This window comes from Oncorhynchus keta, chromosome 8 (assembly GCF_023373465.1).
Source record: "Oncorhynchus keta strain PuntledgeMale-10-30-2019 chromosome 8, Oket_V2, whole genome shotgun sequence".
In the NCBI taxonomy this organism is placed as follows: Eukaryota; Metazoa; Chordata; class Actinopteri; order Salmoniformes; family Salmonidae; genus Oncorhynchus; species Oncorhynchus keta.
This window is the reverse complement of record NC_068428.1, coordinates 36,763,852-36,781,648: the sequence shown is the minus strand read 5'-3', so window position 1 is coordinate 36,781,648 and position 17,797 is coordinate 36,763,852. Positions and strand designations below refer to the sequence as shown.

The 17,797-nt window shown below is 47.3% G+C and overlaps 1 protein-coding gene across 13 annotated transcripts in view; it reads right to left on the bottom strand.

Annotated features, from left to right (window-relative positions):
• The window catches only part of LOC118387150 (gephyrin-like), a 266,961-nt gene extending 249,751 nt beyond the window's left edge, over positions 1 to 17,210 (bottom strand). For 5 of the 13 annotated variants that reach the window (XM_052524121.1, XM_052524124.1, XM_052524126.1 and 2 more), the window contains exon 1: positions 16,776 to 17,209. In XM_052524121.1, the coding sequence (XP_052380081.1) occupies positions 16,776 to 16,896 (121 nt within the window). In that variant the 5' untranslated portion in view covers positions 16,897 to 17,209. Of the gene's footprint in view, positions 1 to 16,775 lie in introns of all 13 variants that reach the window. The other 8 variants (XM_052524120.1, XM_052524123.1, XM_052524127.1 and 5 more) reach the window with 4 other exon arrangements.
• Positions 17,211 to 17,797: the final 587 nt, after the last annotated feature.

The window sequence follows — 17,797 nt, the reverse complement described above, 5'->3', positions numbered from 1 at the left end:
GCAGATTCTGCTTCATCAGCCACACCGGTTGCTGACAGATGTATAAAAATCGAGCACATAGCCATGCAATCTCCATAGACAAACATTGGCAGTAGACTGGCCCATACTGAAGAGCTCAGTGACTTTCAACGTGGCACCGTCACAGGATGCCACCTTTCCAACAAGTCAGTTCGTCAAATATCTGCCGTAATCGAGCTGCCCGATTATCGTGAAGTGGAAACGTCGAAAAGCAACAACGGCTCAGCCGCGAAGTGGTAGGTCACACAAGCTCCTAGAATGAGACCATGAGTGCTGAAGCGCGTAGTGCGGAAAAATCCTTTGTTCTCAGTTGCAACACTCCCTACTGAGTTCCAAACTGCCTCTGGAAGCAACGTCAGCACAAGAACAGTTCGTCGAGAGCTTCAGAAAAATGGGTTTCCATGGCCGAGCAGACACGCACAAGCCTAAGATCACCATGTGCAATGCAAAGTGTCAGCTGGAGTGGTGTAAAGCTCGCCGCCATTGGACTCTGGAGCAGTGGAAACGCGTTCTCTGGAGTGATGAATCATGCTTCACCATCTGGCTGTCCGACGGACGAATCTGGGTTTGGCCCACTGCATAATGGAAACTGTAACGTTTGGTGGAGGAGGAATAATGGTCTGGGGCTGTTTTTCATGGTGTGAACTAGGCCCCTTAGTGCCAGTGAAGGGAAATCTTAACGCTACAGCATACAATGACAATCCAGATGATTCTGTGCTTCCAACTTTGTGGAAACAGTTTGGGGAATGCCCTTTCCTGTTTCAGCATGAGAATGCCCCCATGCACAAAGCGAGGTCCATACAGAAATGGTTTGTAGAGATCGGTGTGGAAGAACTTGGACTGGCCTGCACAGAGCCCTGACCTCAACCCCATCAAACACCTTTAGGATGAATTGGAAAGCAGAATGCAAGCCAGGTCTAATCGCCCAACATCAGTGCCTGACGTCACTAATGCTCGTGGCTGAAGGGAAGCAGGTCCCCGCAGCAATGTTCCAACATCTAGTGGAAAGCCTTCCCAGAAGAGTGGAGGCTGTTATAGCAGCAAAGGGGGGACCAACTCCATATTAATGCCAACGATTTTGGAATGACATTTTTGACCAGCAGGTGTCCTGCGGGAGGGAAAGGTAGGACTGCTTTGTAGTGTAGATATATATCACCAAAAAGGGTTCAATGGCTCACTTTATTTATATATTATACCAGTCAACAGTTGACACCTACTCATTCCAGGTTTTTTATTTATTTTACTATTTTCGACAATGTAGAATAATAGTGAAGACACCAACACTATGAAATAACACATATGGGATTATGTAGTAACCAAATCAAAATAAATGTTATATTTTAGATTCTTCAAAGTATGTGATTTATTTAGAATTCAAGGCACACAACCAGCATGGCTACCAGAACATTCTGCCGCATCCCATCTGGTTTGCACTTAGTAAGACTATCATTTGTTTTTCAACAGGACAACGACTCAAAACACACCTCCAGGCTGTGTAAGGGCTATTTGACCAAAAAGGAGAGTGATGGAGTGCTGCGTCAGATGACCTGGCCTCCACAATCCCTCGATCTTAACCCAATTGAAATGATTTGGGATGAGTTGGAGTCAAGTTGGAGTTAAGGAAAAGCAGCCAACAAGTGCTCAGCATATGTGGGAACTTCTTCAAGACTATGGGAAAAGCATTCCAGGTGAAGCTGGTTGAGAGAATGCCAAGAGTGTGCAACGCTGTCATCAAGGCAAAGGGTGGATACTTTGAAGAATCTAAAATATAAATATATTTAGATTTGTTTAACACATTTTGGTTGCCATGTGATTCCATATGTGTTATTTATATAGTTTTGAGGTCTTCACTATTATTCTACAACGTAGAAAATGGTAAAAATTAAGAAAAACCCTTGAATGAGTAGGTGTGTCCAAACTTTTGATGAGTAGTGTACGTATGATATATACTGTTCTATATAGAAGTGCAGAGCATCCTTAGTTTTAGATTTCAGCCCGTTTCGAAACCGTCTGAGAAATGTTAATCCATCAGTCCCATTACACCTCGCCTGAAGACAAGGGGGAGGTGTCTGGCCCAGGTGACAAGCCGATGGACAGCCTGGCAACGAGGAAACAGCAGCTGTTGCCAATGGTGACAGCCAGAAGTCACACTGTGCTTGTATCTCTCACACGGGTGCTATTCTTGATCCAGGTATTCTGGACTTGTGATTGTCATGTCTTGCCAGTGAGAGAGTTGCTATCAGAGTGTAAAGGAATGTCAAAAACAAATTAGTTAGTTTGTTTAATGATTTCTTACACTTAGAATACAGTACATTGAGAGTGCCTCTCTCTCCCTCTCTCCATGGGAAACATGTATTAACATTGCCAAAGCAAGTGAGGTAGATAATATATAAAGTGAAATAAACAATAAAAATTAACAGTAGACATCACACATACAGAAGTTTCAAAACAAAGACATTACAAATGTCATATTATATATACAGTGTTTTAACAATGTACAAATGGTACATTTGGTCTCTCTCTCTCTCATGGGAAACACATGTTTACATTGCCAAAGCAAGTGAAATTGATAAACAAAAGTGTTAACAGTACACTCACACAAGTTCCAATATAATAGATACATTTAAAATGTCATATTTTGTCTATATACAGTGTTGTAACAATGTACACATAGTTAAAGTACAAAAGGGAAAATAAACAAACATAAATATTAGGTTGTATTTACAATGGTGTTTGGTCTTCACTGGTTGCCCTTTTCTTGTGGCAACAGGTCACAAATGTTGCTGCTGTGATGGCACACTGTGGTATTTCACCCAGTAGATATGGGAGTTTATCAAAATGTGATATGTTTTCGAATTCTTTGTGAGCATGTGTAATACACATAGCCTGTCTTCTCTTGAGAGCCAGGTCTGCCTACGGCGGCCTTTCTCAATAGCAAGGCTACACAGTCTGTACATAGTCAAAGCTTTCCTTCATTTTGTGTCAGTCACAGTGGTCAGGTGTTCTGCCACTGTGTATTCTCTGTTAAGGCCCAAGTAGCATTCTAGTTTGCTTAGTTTTTTTGGTATATGGAAAAACAGACTGATATTGACACACATGATTGGGTGACTTTTGTTCCCATAATATATAATATAATAATAATAATAATAATAATATAATAATAATCCCAGAAGCTGAATTGGAAGGCATGAAGCAGGCAGCTGATTTAAATATTTAACAGCTTCAGCACCACAGAGAAGATCTGAGCAATCAGACTCCACCGTCTTCCTCACATAATCATTTCCTAATTCCTGTCAGAGGTGTGTGTGTGTGTGTGTGTGTGTGTCAGTTTTGGTGTGTGTGTTATATACGTGTGTGTGTGTGTGTTTGTGTGGTGTGTGTGTTATATACGTGTGTGTGTGTGTTTGTGTGGTGAGTGTATGAAAGAGAAGTGTGTGTGAGTAGGTGAGAGAGAAACGAGTGTATGTGTGTTGCATATGGTGGGATATATAATTGTACTTGTGTCATGTTGAAAATGTTTGACACAGTATACAATACTACAAAGTCAATCCATCAGCAGCACTATACAGTGACTTTGTGTTGAAGTATAATCCCTAACAAGCTCACAGAACTTTCTGTAACACACTGGCATGAATCCCAAACAACAGCTTCAATATGATATACATATAATGTCTTATCTATGCAATTTATGTACAATTTCATGTAAGTATGAAGTCTCCGAGGTAACAGAGACATGTTGGGCACAAACTGGAGCGCGGTGTCAAAGTCAACAACAATGAGTTTATCTATAAGGAAACATACGTAAACCTTGTATGTACTGAGAAAAAAAGTCAGTCAGCAGAGACAGGATGACACGATATTGACAGAGCTAAACATCGAAGGAAGATCCCACAACAACTTCACAGAAATAGCCAAGAGTATGATGGATAGATGCTAGCTAAACATCGAAGGAAGAGCCCACGACACCTTCACAGAAATAGCCAAGAGTATGATGGATAGATGCTAGCTAAACATTGAAGGAAGAGCCCACGACACCTTCACAGAAATAGCCAAGAGTATGATGGATAGATGCTAGCTAAACATCGAAGGAAGAGCCCACGACACCTTCACAGAAATAGCCAAGAGTATGATGGATAGATGCTAGCTAAACATCGAAGGAAGAGCCCACGACACCTTCACAGAAATAGCCAAGAGTATGATGGATAGATGCTAGCTAAACATCGAAGGAAGAGCCCACGACACCTTCACAGAAATAGCCAAGAATATGATGGATAGATGCTAGCTAAACATCGAAGGAAGATCCCACGACACCTTCACAGAAATAGCCAAGAGTATGATGGATAGATGCTAGCTAAACATCGAAGGAAGAGCCCACGACACCTTCACAGAAATAGCCAAGAATATGATGGATAGATGCTAGCTAAACATCGAAGGAAGATCCCACGACACCTTCACAGAAATAGCCAAGAGTATGATGGATATATGCTTGCTAAACATCGAAGGAAGATCCCACGACACCTTCACAGAAATAGCCAAGAGTATGATGGATAGATGCCAAAGAATGTTCATAAGACTAATAATGAAAGGGCTCTATATTTTCATTAGGTATGGAAGGATACAACATGTGAGGAGGTGCACTGAGACTGATAAATTGATGCCTCCCTCCTGGCCCTGATTAACACCAGCAACCCGAGACACAGGAGAAGAGAGGGATGAGGATAGAGGGATGAGGATAGAGGGCTGTACAGACAGACCATATAATGACTCATCGCTTCAAAACTACACTGCTTTTTTCCCACCATGACTTCATCCTTTGATACTGTAGATTATCATATGAGAGAGCACCTGGCCTGACCCACTCTAGAAGATCATTCTAGACCAGACTTGTACCGTTTTTTTTTTTCTTCTTTAAACTATCTTGGCAACAAACCGTACTGTTCTGGCTCAGATAGTGTCTTTCTACATTGTTCATTCCAGCACAGTTCCAGTCATAAATATCTTCTGTGCTCCTCAGTAACTCAGATCCTTACACCAAGGATAGACCTGAGCTGCCTTCATGCTAATGCTAAGTTCTAGCCTTGGGTGGTATACAGATTTTCACATTGTCATACCATCCTTCTCTCGTCCTGGGATTTACAGTAGTACCGGCATAACACACAAGGGGACGCTAGAAAACGCAAGAAAAGCCCATTGGGCAGCTATTACTAGGATGTAAATAAAACTTGCACAAACTAATAGCAAAATCACATAGACGCTGTTAGCTAAATGCTAATGACCGTCCAATTCAGCTCATAAAGATATACAAGCATAGCAAAATGACATAGACACTGTTAGCTAAATGCTAATGACCGGCCAATTCAGCTCATAAAGTTATACAAGCATAGCTAGTAGCTACCGAATGTAATTTTCGGTGAGTGAGGACATTTACAATTAAAAGTGTACGTGAGAAACTGTGCAGATGAACAAAGTTGTGATGTATGCTTTTCTGAAGGAAGAGCAGCATGTGTACACGGCACAGGAGGTGTGTAACCTTAATTGGGGAGGATGGTCTCGTGGTAATGGCTGGAGCAGGACAGGCTCGTGGTAATGTCTGGAGCGGAACAGGCTCGTGGTAATGGCTGAAGCGGGACAGGCTCGTGGTAATGGCTGAAGCGGGACAGGCTCGTGGTAATGGCTGAAGCGGGACAGGCTCGTGGTAATGTCTGGAGCGGGACAGGCTCGTGGTAATGTCTGGAGCGGGACAGGCTCGTGGTAATGTCTGGAGCGGGGCAGGCCCGTGGTAATGTCTGGAGCGGGGCAGGCCCGTGGTAATGTCTGGAGCGGGGCAGGCCCGTGGTAATGTCTGGAGCGGGGCAGGCCCGTGGTAATGTCTGGAGCGGGGCAGGCTCGTGGTAATGTCTGGAGCGGGGCAGGCTCGTGGTAATGTCTGGAGCGGGGCAGGCTCGTGGTAATGTCTGGAGCGGGACAGGCTCGTGGTAATGGCTGGAGCGGGACAGGCTCGTGGTAATGGCTGGAGCGGGACAGGCTCGTGGTAATGGCTGGAGCGGGACAGGCTCGTGGTAATGGCTGAAGCGGGACAGGCTCGTGGTAATGGCTGAAGCGGGACAGGCTCGTGGTAATGGCTGAAGCGGGACAGGCTCGTGGTAATGGCTGAAGCGGGACAGGCTCGTGGTAATGGCTGAAGCGGGACAGGCTCGTGGTAATGGCTGAAGCGGGACAGGCTCGTGGTAATGGCTGAAGCGGGACAGGCTCGTGGTAATGGCTGAAGCGGGACAGGCTCGTGGTAATGTCTGGAGCGGGACAGGCTCGTGGTAATGTCTGGAGCGGGACAGGCTCGTGGTAATGTCTGGAGCGGGACAGGCTCGTGGTAATGGCTGAAGCGGGACAGGCTCGTGGTAATGGCTGAAGCGGGACAGGCTCGTGGTAATGGCTGAAGCGGGACAGGCTCGTGGTAATGGCTGAAGCGGGAGCACACTTCTCTGGAGGGTTTACACAAGAACCTGTGAGAGTCCACTTCTCTGGAGGGCTTACACAAGAACCTGTGAGTGCACTTCTCTGGAGGGCTTACACAAGAACCTGAGAGTGCACTTCTCTGGAGGGTTTACACAAGAACCTGTGAGAGTGCACTTCTCTGGAAGGTTTACACAAGAACCTGTGAGAGTGCACTTCTCTGGAGGGTTTACACAAGAACCTGTGAGAGTGCACTTCTCTGGAGGGTTTACACAAGCACCTGTGAGAGTGCACTTCTCTGGAGAGTTTACACAAGAACCTGTGAGAGTGCACTTCTCTGGAGGGTTTACACAAGAACCTGTGAGAGTGCACTTCTCTGAAGAGTTTACACAAGAACCTGTGAGTGTATGAGAGTGTGTTCATCATACCAAATTACATCAGCCTCTCTTACCAAACTCACCAGCCAATTAAGATCTATTTACAATGAGTATGGTTGATTTCTAAGAGCTATAGAGACAGATGAGATGGCTTTTTATCCTCTCCCCGGTTAAATAAATACAAATCAGTTGTTTCCCAGAAATAGAGTTTTACATCTACACTGCTCCTTTACCACAAGTAAAGGAAGATAGAGAGAATGAGAGACAGAAATACAGACGCCGAGACAGAGGAGAGAAAGAACAAGAGAGAGAGAGAGGAGAGAGAGAGAGAGAGGAGAGAGAGAACAAAGAGAGAGAGAGAGAGAACGAGAGAGAGAGAGAGAACAAAAGAGAGAGAGAACGAGAGAGAGAGAGAGAGAGAATGAGAACAAAGAGAGAGAGAACGAGAGAGAGAGAGAGAGAGAGAGAGAGAGAATGAGAACAAAGAGAGAGAGAACGAGAACAAAGAGAGAGAGAACGAGAACAAAGAGAGAGAACAAAGAGAGAGAGAGAGAGAACGAGAGAGAGAGAACGAGAACAAAGAGAGAGAGAACGAGAACAAAGAGAGAGAGAACGAGAGAGAGAGAACGAGAGAGAGAGAACGAGAGAGAACGAGAGAGAGAGAACGAGAGAGAACGAGAGAGAGAACGAGAGAGAGAGAACGAGAGAGAGAGAACGAGAGAGAGAGAACGAGAGAGAGAGAACGAGAGAGAGAGAACGAGAGAACGAGAGAGAGAACGAGAGAGAGAACGAGAGAGAGAGAGAGAGAGAGAGAGAGAGAGAGAGAGAGGGAGAGAGAGAACGAGAGGGAGAGAGAGAACGAGAGGGAGAGAGAGAACGAGAGGGAGAGAGAGAACGAGAGGGAGAGAGAGAACGAGAGGGAGAGAGAGAACGAGAGAGAGAGAGAGAGAACGAGAGGGAGAGAGAGAACGAGAGGGAGAGAGAGAACGAGAGAGGAGAGAGAGAACGAGAGAGAGAGAACGAGAGGGAGAGAACGAGAGGGAGAGAGAGAACGAGAGGGAGAGAACGAGAGGGAGAGAGAGAACGAGAGGGAGAGAACGAGAGGGAGAGAGAGAACGAGAGGGAGAGAACGAGAGGGAGAGAGAGAACGAGAGGGAGAGAGAGAGAACGAGAGGGAGAGAACGAGAGGGAGAGCGAGAACGAGAGCGAGAACGAGAGCGAGAGCGAGAGAGAACGAGAACGAGAGAGAACGAGAACGAGAGAGAGCGAGAACGAGAGAGAGCGAGAACGAGAGAGAACGAGAACGAGAGAGAACGAGAACGAGAGAGAGCGAGAACGAGAGAGAACGAGAACGAGAGAGAACGAGAACGAGAGAGAACGAGAACGAGAGAGAAGAGAACGAGAGAGAGAGAGAGAACGAGAGAGAGAGAACGAGAGAGAGAGAGAGAGACGAGAGAGAGAGAGAGAACGAGAGAGAGAGAGAGAGAACGAGAGAGAGAGAGAGAGAACGAGAGAGAGAGAGAGAGAACGAGAGAGAGAGAGAGAACGAGAGAGCGAGAGAGAGAACGAGAGAGCGAGAGAGAGAACGAGAGAGCGAGAGAGCGAGAGAGAAAACGAGAGAGCGAGAGAGAAAACGAGAGAGCGAGAGAGAAAACGAGAGAGCGAGAGAGAAAACGAGAGAGCGAGAGAGAAAACGAGAGAGCGAGAGAGAAAACGAGAGAGCGAGAGAGAAAACGAGAGAGCGAGAGAGAAAACGAGAGAGAGCAGGAGAGAGAACGAGAGAGAAAGAGAGAGAGAGAGAGAGAGCACGAGAGAGAGAGAGAACGAGAGAGAGAGCACGAGAGAGAGAGAGAACGAGAGAGAAAGAACGAGAGAGACCGAGAGAACGAGAGAGAGAGAGAACGAGAGAGAAAGCGAGAGAGAAAGCGAGAGAGAAAGCGAGAGAGAAAGCGAGAGAGAAAGCGAGAGAGAGAGCGAGAGAGAGAGCGAGAGAGAGAGCGAGAGAGAGAGCGAGAAGTAGACAGGAGAGAACGAGACAGAGGAGAGAACGAGAACGAGAGAGAACGAGAGCGAGAGAGAGAGCGAGAGAGCAAGAGCGAGAACGAGAGAGAAAGAGCGAGAGCGAGAAAGAGAGAACGAGAGAGAGAACGAGAGAGAGAACGAGAGAACGAGAGAGAACGAGAGAGAGAGAGAACGAGAGAACGAGAGAGAGAACAAGAGAGAACAAGAGAGAGAGAGAACAAGAGAGAGAGAACAAGAGAGAATGAGAGAGAGAAAGACTCAGAGACTCAGAGAGAGAGAGAAAGAGAGAAAGACAGACAGAAAGAGAGACTCAGAGAGAGAGGAGAGAGAGAGGAAGAGGAAAGAGAAAGAGAGCGCGTGGTGATAATGACGCCTGACGCCTGCCTTCACCACCTACACTGAAATAATTATTTTGCAGAGAAAGACTTAATTCTCATTCTGTGGCCTTGTCCCTCATCCCATATTGTCTATTCCAGTCATGTGGTCCTTCCCTCTGCCTTCCCGCTGTCCACATTGACCATGTGGTTGTGCAGCTTGGTGTGTGTATATATATGTTTGTGTGTGTGTGAGAGAGAGAGAGACCGTGTGTGTGTGTGTGTGTGTGTGTGTGTGTGTGTGTGTGTGTGTGTGTGTGTGTATAGTCTCTGTGTACGTGTGTGTAGTTCTGTGTGTGTGTGAGTATATAGTCTCTGTGTACGTGTGTGTGTAGTTCTGTGTGTGTGTGAGTTTCAGAGAGAGAGAGAGAGAGAGAGATACAGTGAGGTCAGTCGTGTTGTGTGCTAACTCCTGCTATATAAACCCCACCTGGGAGAGTTGAAAAATACATTTCTACCATACAGTACTGTTAGCATAATGCTAGCATAGAGCTAAATAATCTCAGGCATCCATTCAAGAAATGTCTAACATATTGTAATGTTAGCATTATGCTAGTAAGCATAAACTGGAAATTCTCATAGACAACCATTGAATGAATACATGTCCTAAATAGCTAGCATTAGTAATAGCTTAGAGTCTACTATCCTTATAGATGGCCTCAGGACAAGACACTGAGGGAGTTATATTATGCCGGCCCGGGAAGAACCGGGAAATGGCCTGTCATGTCATTCAGGCAGAGGGAGGAGCGCCCTTCTCAAATCAAACAGTAATCTGCGCTGCTCGGTCATGTTGTCAAGGCAGAGGGAGGAGCGCCCTTCTCAAATCAAACAGTAATCTGCGCTGCTCGGTCATGTTGTCAAGGCAGAGGGAGGAGCGCCCTTCTCAAATCAAACAGTAATCTGCGCTGCTCGGTCATGTTGTCAAGGCAGAGGGAGGAGCGCCCTTCTCAAATCAAACAGTAATCTGCGCTGCTCGGTCATGTTGTCAAGGCAGAGGGAGGAGCGCCCTTCTCAAATCAAACAGTAATCTGCGCTGCTCGGTCATGTTGTCAAGGGAGGAGCGCCCTTCTCATATCAAACAGTAATCTGCGCTGCTCGGTCATGTTGTCAAGGCAGAGGGAGGAGCGCCATTCTCAAATCAAACAGTAATCTGCGCTGCTCGGTCATGTTGTCAAGGCAGAGGGAGGAGCGCCCTTCTCAAATCAAACAGTAATCTGCGCTGCTCGGTCATGTTGTCAAGGCAGAGGGAGGAGCGCCCTTCTCATATCAAACAGTAATCTGCGCTGCTCGGTCATGTTGTCAAGGCAGAGGGAGGAGCGCCCTTCTCAAATCAAACAGTAATCTGCGCTGCTCGGTCATGTTGTCAAGGCAGAGGGAGGAGCGCCCTTCTCAAATCAAACAGTAACCTGCGCTGCTCGGTCATGTTGTCAAGGCAGAGGGAGGAGCGCCCTTCTCATATCAAACAGTAATCTGCGCTGCTCGGTCATGTTGTCAAGGCAGAGGGAGGAGCGCCCTTCTCAAATCAAACAGTAATCTGCGCTGCTCGGTCATGTTGTCAAGGCAGAGGGAGGAGCGCCCTTCTCATATCAAACAGTAATCTGCGCTGCTCGGTCATGTTGTCAAGGCAGAGGGAGGAGCGCCCTTCTCAAATCAAACAGTAATCTGCGCTGCTCGGTCATGTTGTCAAGGCAGAATTGAACAACGTCCAGGAACATACATCTCTTTTCCCTAAAATTGTTTCAAACAAGTTTTCATTGGGAAGGCAGATAAAGCATTTGAATCAAAAGCAAATCACTTCTGAATGTGAAAACACTGATCACTCCACGTGCTGAACTACGTCCCTTTTGTTTAAACCGACTTCACCGTCAGCCAGTCATGTGGTCCCTCCCCCTGCCTCCCAGCTCACGCCCGGGAAGCATCGCAGGTCCAAAACCAATCTCTTTTCACTCAGTTCTAAATCCTCCCACCAGTGTAACTCGTGCCAGATAAACTAACCCCCTCAAGGTGAGACCTACTGTATTTCACCAAGGCCAGGTCAGCCAATAACCACAGAGAGAGAGAGAGCATGGGTGTGTAGCCAATCACCACAGAGAGAGCATGGGTGTATAGCCAATCACCAGAGACAGAGCATACAACCAACCCCATGTGTTGCCATTCACAGCAGACTTGGAGAGCAGATTGCTCCATAACTTGGCAGCTAACCAAGCCCATTCAGAGACAGATGACAGGGTCTCCTAATTCTGGGCAGGACAGTCTGGCACGCAAGCCGTCCAGGCCGATTGCTGACTGACTGGCTGCTTCTCTTGGTTCCTGTTCCCAGCATGCCTCAGTGCTACTAGGTCTGGGGCTGTAGTAAGGTGAGTTTGGGACAACCTCCAGCAATTCAATTATGTGGCAAAAGAGATTAAATAGTTATTGCATTGGCCCTCCGCACATAAATGTGTGTACACACACAGAAGCACACGTATGGGCGCAGGCACACACATGCATGTACACTAACATACAGATATGTAGACACACACATGCACTACACACAGAGTCAGCAATTCTTGGAAATATTCAACCCTGTATTCCTTCACAATAACCAATCTAACTGCGAGAGTCCTCCTTTATATCCCCCAAGGAAAGGTAGTGGTGAAGAATGCCCTTTAAGATGGGAAATCCCACAGAGCCCGCCTGCCTGCATTACCCCTACCAGTCCCCATTCCAGTCCCCCTTCTCCCTTCCAGTCTCTCATCCTTCAACTAGTCAGCTCGGGGATTCAAACCAGCAACCTTTTGATTACTGGCCCAACGCTCTTAACCGCCAGGTTACCTGCAGCACCTCCCCCTACCAGCCCCCCCTCCACCAGTCCCCCTTCTCTCTCTCCTTCCCCCTCCCCACACCAATCTCCTCCTCGCTCTTGCCTTCCCCCTCACCACCTCCCCGTACCAGTCCCCCCCCAGTCCCCCTTCTCCCCCCACCAGTCCCCTTCTGCCCCCCACCAATCCCCCTTCTCCCCCCCACCAGTCCCCCTTCTCCCCATCATAGTCCCTCTTCTTTGTTCCCTTCCCCGAACCCATCACAGTCCCTCTTCTCTCTCTCCTTCCCCCACCCCACCTCTCCCCATCCTAGTCCCTCCTCTCTCTCTCCTCCCTCCTCCTCCCCACCTCTCCCATCAGTCCCTCTTCTCTCTCTCCTTCCCCCACCCCACCTCTCCCCGTCCCAGTCCCTCTTCTCTCTCTCCTTCCCCCACCCCTCCCATCACAGTCCCTCTTCTCTCTCCTTCCCCCACCCCACCTCTCCCCATCCCAGTCCCTCTTCTCTGTCCCCTTCCCCCAAGCCATCACAGTCCCTCTTCTCTCTCTCCTTCCCCCACCCCACCTCTCCCCATCCCAGTCCCTCTTCTCTCTCCTTCCCCCACCCCTCCTCTCCCATCAGTCCCTCTTCTCTCTCTCTCTCCTTCCCCCACCCCACCTCTCCCCATCCCAGTCCCTCTTCTCTGTCCCTTTCCCCCACCCCATCCCAGTCCCTCTTCTCTGTCCCCTTCCCCCACCCCACCTCTCCCCATCCCAGTCCCTCTTCTCTGTCCCCTTCCCCCACCCCACCTCTCCCCATCCCAGTCCCTCTTCTCTGTCCCCTTCCCCCACCCCATCCCAGTCCCTCTTCTCTGTCCCCTTCCCCCACCCCATCCCAGTCCCTCTTCTCTGTCCCCTTCCCCCACCCCATCCCAGTCCCTCTTCTCTGTCCCCTTCCCCCACCCCATCCCAGTCCCTCTTCTCTGTCCCCTTCCCCCACCCCATCCCAGTCCCTCTTCTCTGTCCCCTTCCCCCACCCCACCCCATCCCAGTCCCTCTTCTCTGTTGCTGCAGAGAGACGACTTCCAACCGAGGGCTCTCTCTCATTGGTAGGTTACTACTGTGGCCATGTTTGTCTATTCAGCAGCATGGGTGTTTGTGTTGTCTGTCAACGTGTGTGTGTGTGTGTGTGTGTGTGTGTGTGTGTGTGTGTGTGTGTGTGTGTGTGTGTGTGTGTGTGTGTGTGTGTGTGTTGTGTGGGGGTCTGTCAACGTGTGTGTGTGTGTGTGTGTGTGTGTGTGTGTGTGTGTGTGTGTGTTGGGAGGGCGTCTGTCAATATGTGTGTGTGTGTGTGTGTGTGTTGGGAGGGGGGTCTGTCAACGTGTGTGTGTGTGTACTACACTATCAGTAGCCAAGCATCAACGGGCTGTAATGCTACATACACCATGAAGCTACAGTGCTTCTCTACAGTCATGTAGGATGTGGGAGCACCAGGTTCCTACAGATTAAAACTGGGTTTTGCCCTGAGATGTTGTACTGTGTTAATGGGAGGTATGGATACAGCAGCTACATTTGGGACCAGGAGGATGTTTTACTGTTTTAATGGGAGGTATGGATACAGCAGCTACATTTGGGACCAGGAGGATGTTTTACTGTTTTAATGGGAGGTATGGATACAGCAGCTACATTTGGGACCAGGGGGATGTTTTACTATGTTAATGGGAGGTATGGATACAGCAGCTACATTTGGGACCAGGGGGATGTTTTACTGTTTTAATGGGAGGTATGGATACAGCAGCTAAATTTGGGACCAGGGGGATGTTTTACTGTGTTCATGGGAGGTATGGATACAGCAGATAAATTTGGGACCAGGGGGATGTTTTACTATGTTAATGGGAGGTATGGATACAGCAGATAAATTTGGGACCAGGGGGATGTTTTACTGTGTTCATGGGAGGTATGGATACAGCAGATACATTTGGGACCAGGGGGATGTTTTACTATGTTAATGGGAGGTATGGATACAGCAGATAAATTTGGGACCAGGGGGATGTTTTACTGTGTTCATGGGAGGTATGGATACAGCAGATACATTTGGGACCAGGAGGACTTGCTAAGCTTGTGTGTTTCAGCCAGAGCTCAGTATTATTAGTGCACAAAGACAGAGCACACACACACACACACGGATGAACAAGCACACAAACACACATGCATGCAAGTACACACACACACAGCTGTGGGAGTCTAACGTGACAGAGTCCAGCTCTGCCTTCTACATCAGAACACAGGGGTCCAGAGAACACCCACTCTCTGTATGGCATATCCATCTCTCCTCAGCAGCACCACACCACAATGAGGCCATGCAGGCTGTTGGGGAGGAGAGCAGCTGGATGGTGTGTGTGGGGGGATGCAGAAGGAGTCATTAGAAAGGTGGAGAGAGGCACACACACACACACAGGCCAGGAGGACAGTTAGCTAGGAGAGCGTGCTGGAGAATGGTGTTGTCCACACCCTCAGGCCGCCCCAGATAGAGGTTTTAATTGTCTGTCTCTCTCACACACACACACACACACTTTCCATGACTATTTCCACAAACAAATCCTTGTATCCATTTCCCCACATACTTATAGTACACATATTAGTGCACCAATTAATGTATATCCAAAGGCAAACCCATGGCAACCTAGAGGAGACCTTAAAGAAATATTGACCAGCTCATAATTAGCATTGGAGTGTGCAGTTCATAGACATTGACACTGATGCATACATACATACATCTCTATACATTACAATACCATGTCGGCTATTTGGACTGTATACATGGTGTAGCCATATTGTCTGTTCTAGTCATTCTAATTCTATGCTGTTTACATTGTTGATAAGTTGATCAATCAAAATGGTTTGAGATATCCCTCCCTCCCCTGGCTGGCCTTAGCCGTGCCCCTGCTGTTATTTGCATTGGAGCTATAGAGTCTGCCAATCTACATTATCAAGCCTACTTCTAACATGCTTTACTTTGCTAAGTCTATATCCATGATAAAGGTTTGAGATCTCCATCCCTGGTCTGAGCGGGGGCTGGATGTCACCACATACCTGTCAGGCCACTGAGTGCCACTGAGTGATGGAGGAGAAGGATGAAGGTTTCATCTCATTCCCCCCATTGCTGTGGAGGAGGGATGGATGGAGGAGGGACTGCGTGGTCAGTGTGGTGTTATGGTAGAGGTTGGTAAGGATAGCAAAAATATGTGGGGGTTTATTTGTGGATGTTGTTGGTTTTAGTGATATCTGTGTTTGGTGTAAAACGTGCCTAACGTTTGCCATTTGTATTTAGTAGGGATCCCCAGCAGCTACTCTGGGGGGGGTTAGAACTACCTGCTCCTCACTTGTGCTGATGTTGGGGACGCGGATATGCAACCCACCCACATCCACATAGCACGGTTTACATTATGCCTCATGAATGCTTATCAGCGAGGTTAAACTCCCTCTCTGACAGTGCATTTAGCGCAGCGAGAGAGAGGGAGAAATGGACAGTACTGAAAGTAGTCGAGCCTCTCTAGCTCTCCCTGCCTCTCCGTCGCTCTCTCTACTGCGTGAGGGGAGGCGGGGGGGGGGGTTCCCTAGCACATTCCAGGATCTACAATGATTCCTCCATTGCTACACATTACCACCTTCCAACCAGATTTTCCATAACGGAGAATGTCATAGGCAATCACGCATAGCCTACACCGCGATCGTGAACAATGTTATCACCCATCCCCTTCCATCATCCGTATAGCACAGGCAACCCTGTATTTGCCCGTATTAACATCGCTGGTTCGATTTCATTTGCTTTCTTCTCATGACACCTCACGACTGTATTCGCCTTCACTCAACATTCTGAATAAGAAGCATGACAAAGCAAACATACATAAAACACATAGAAGATAATTATCCGTTTTCAATTTCTTGTGTAGCCTATAACGTTAGTTTCAAGCCTATATAGTTATTATTTAATGTTCGGTAAGCTGACCGTCGGCGTCAAAGGATGTCTGCATTTGAAGGAATGTCATGCACAGTAGATTTGACTTGTATTCTGCCCACGAAACCAGCAGAGCCTGTCACGTTAAACAACTGCTGCAATTGGCGCTGTCATTCACAAATCAGTCAGATATCATTCATTGCGACTGCATTGCCATTGCATTTCGCAGTTAACACGGGCATTTTGTACGCTTAAATAGGCCTAAATACATACACTGATCATCAGCAACTGTCATGGGATACATTTGAAGAAACCGTGTGGTCAGCCTTGTGTCAATAACGAAATCCATACCGCGCTAGTCCCGCACACAATCAGCTGTAATTCCGGTTTTACAAGCAGATATGGACTATGAATAATTCAACATACAAAACTGAGCCCTTCGCCGGGAAAAACCACCTAGCAAATACCATGACACCGAATGAAACCCCGAACAGGTTTGTATGAATGTAGCCAACATTATCATCTTCCGTCGCATTGAAGGATGTGTTAAATCAATTGGTCCGGAAAGGAAAATAAGAGGGCTTGTAAAAAACCATCGCCCCGCAAGGTGCTGACCAGCCACGGAGAGCTGCAACTCCAGCGACAGATGGAGAGAGAGAGTCACCACGCAAAAGCAACTGACATGAAGCCTAGCCTACGTGACGCCCGGGAGAGGCACCCCGACAGACAAACAATGGAAATTAATTCACACATATAGCCGCGGAGAAATATGAATCACTCAATGTAATTCTGCATTTACCTGTCAAGACTCCGACCCGGATTTGGTGGTCGTGGTTTGTTAAAATCATCCCGTCTGACGCCATGTTCAGCAGCGCTGTCGCCCGCACAGAACTCACGGCAGGGCCAAGAGCCGATCGCATCGAACTTCGAGGGATGAGAGGGGAGAAGGAGGAGGAGGAGGAGGGAGAAAATGAAGAAGTGCAGAGCTAGGCGAGAGAAGTGGAGAGCCGAGCGAACAGGACAGCTACAGATAACTTGCTGTGCGCTGAAGAATGCGGGGGCTGTTAAAACCGCACACATCACTCAGTTGGCCCCTTGCCACGGTAGTAGTGTGTATTCAAAATGATTTCTTATGGAGACCACAATTGATTTCTGTCTGAAGACTTTCAGAGAAACAGACAGGCATTGAGTCTGTAATGCCACTCCATTTCCCGACATCATATGTTTGATGTCACATAGATCAAAGTCTAGGGTCAATTTTCTCATTAGAAGTATATTATTGTCCCACTTCGCCTGGTAATTGTTGTGAAATCAACAATAAGACTGTGTGGAGGCTTTTAGATAACACACTTTGATTTCACCATTTTGTGACAATAGCCTCATACTATACCTACTATATGCCCATGGAAAATTGATTTTTTTGGGGGAGATTCCAAACTCAAGGTGAAAATCTAGTCATCCTATGCCGTTTATGTGATACACAACATATATTCTAGAATTGATTAAGAGAGATTATGAAAAACTAAAACAACATATTTCAATGTACTTTAGAATGTCTAATATCTGGGGTCTCGGGTGGCACAGTGGACTAAGGCACTGCAGCTCAATGTAAGAGGTGTCATTACAGTCCCTGGTTCAAATCCAGGCTGTATCACATCTGGCTGTGATTGGGAGTCCCATAGAGCAGTGCACAATTGGCCCAGGTTTGACTGGGGTAGGTCATCCTTGTAAATATTAATTGGTTCTTAACTGACTTGCCTGGTTAAATAAAAAATAATCAAGGAAGAATGTTTATTGCTGAAAAAGGTCCTTGTTCTGCTA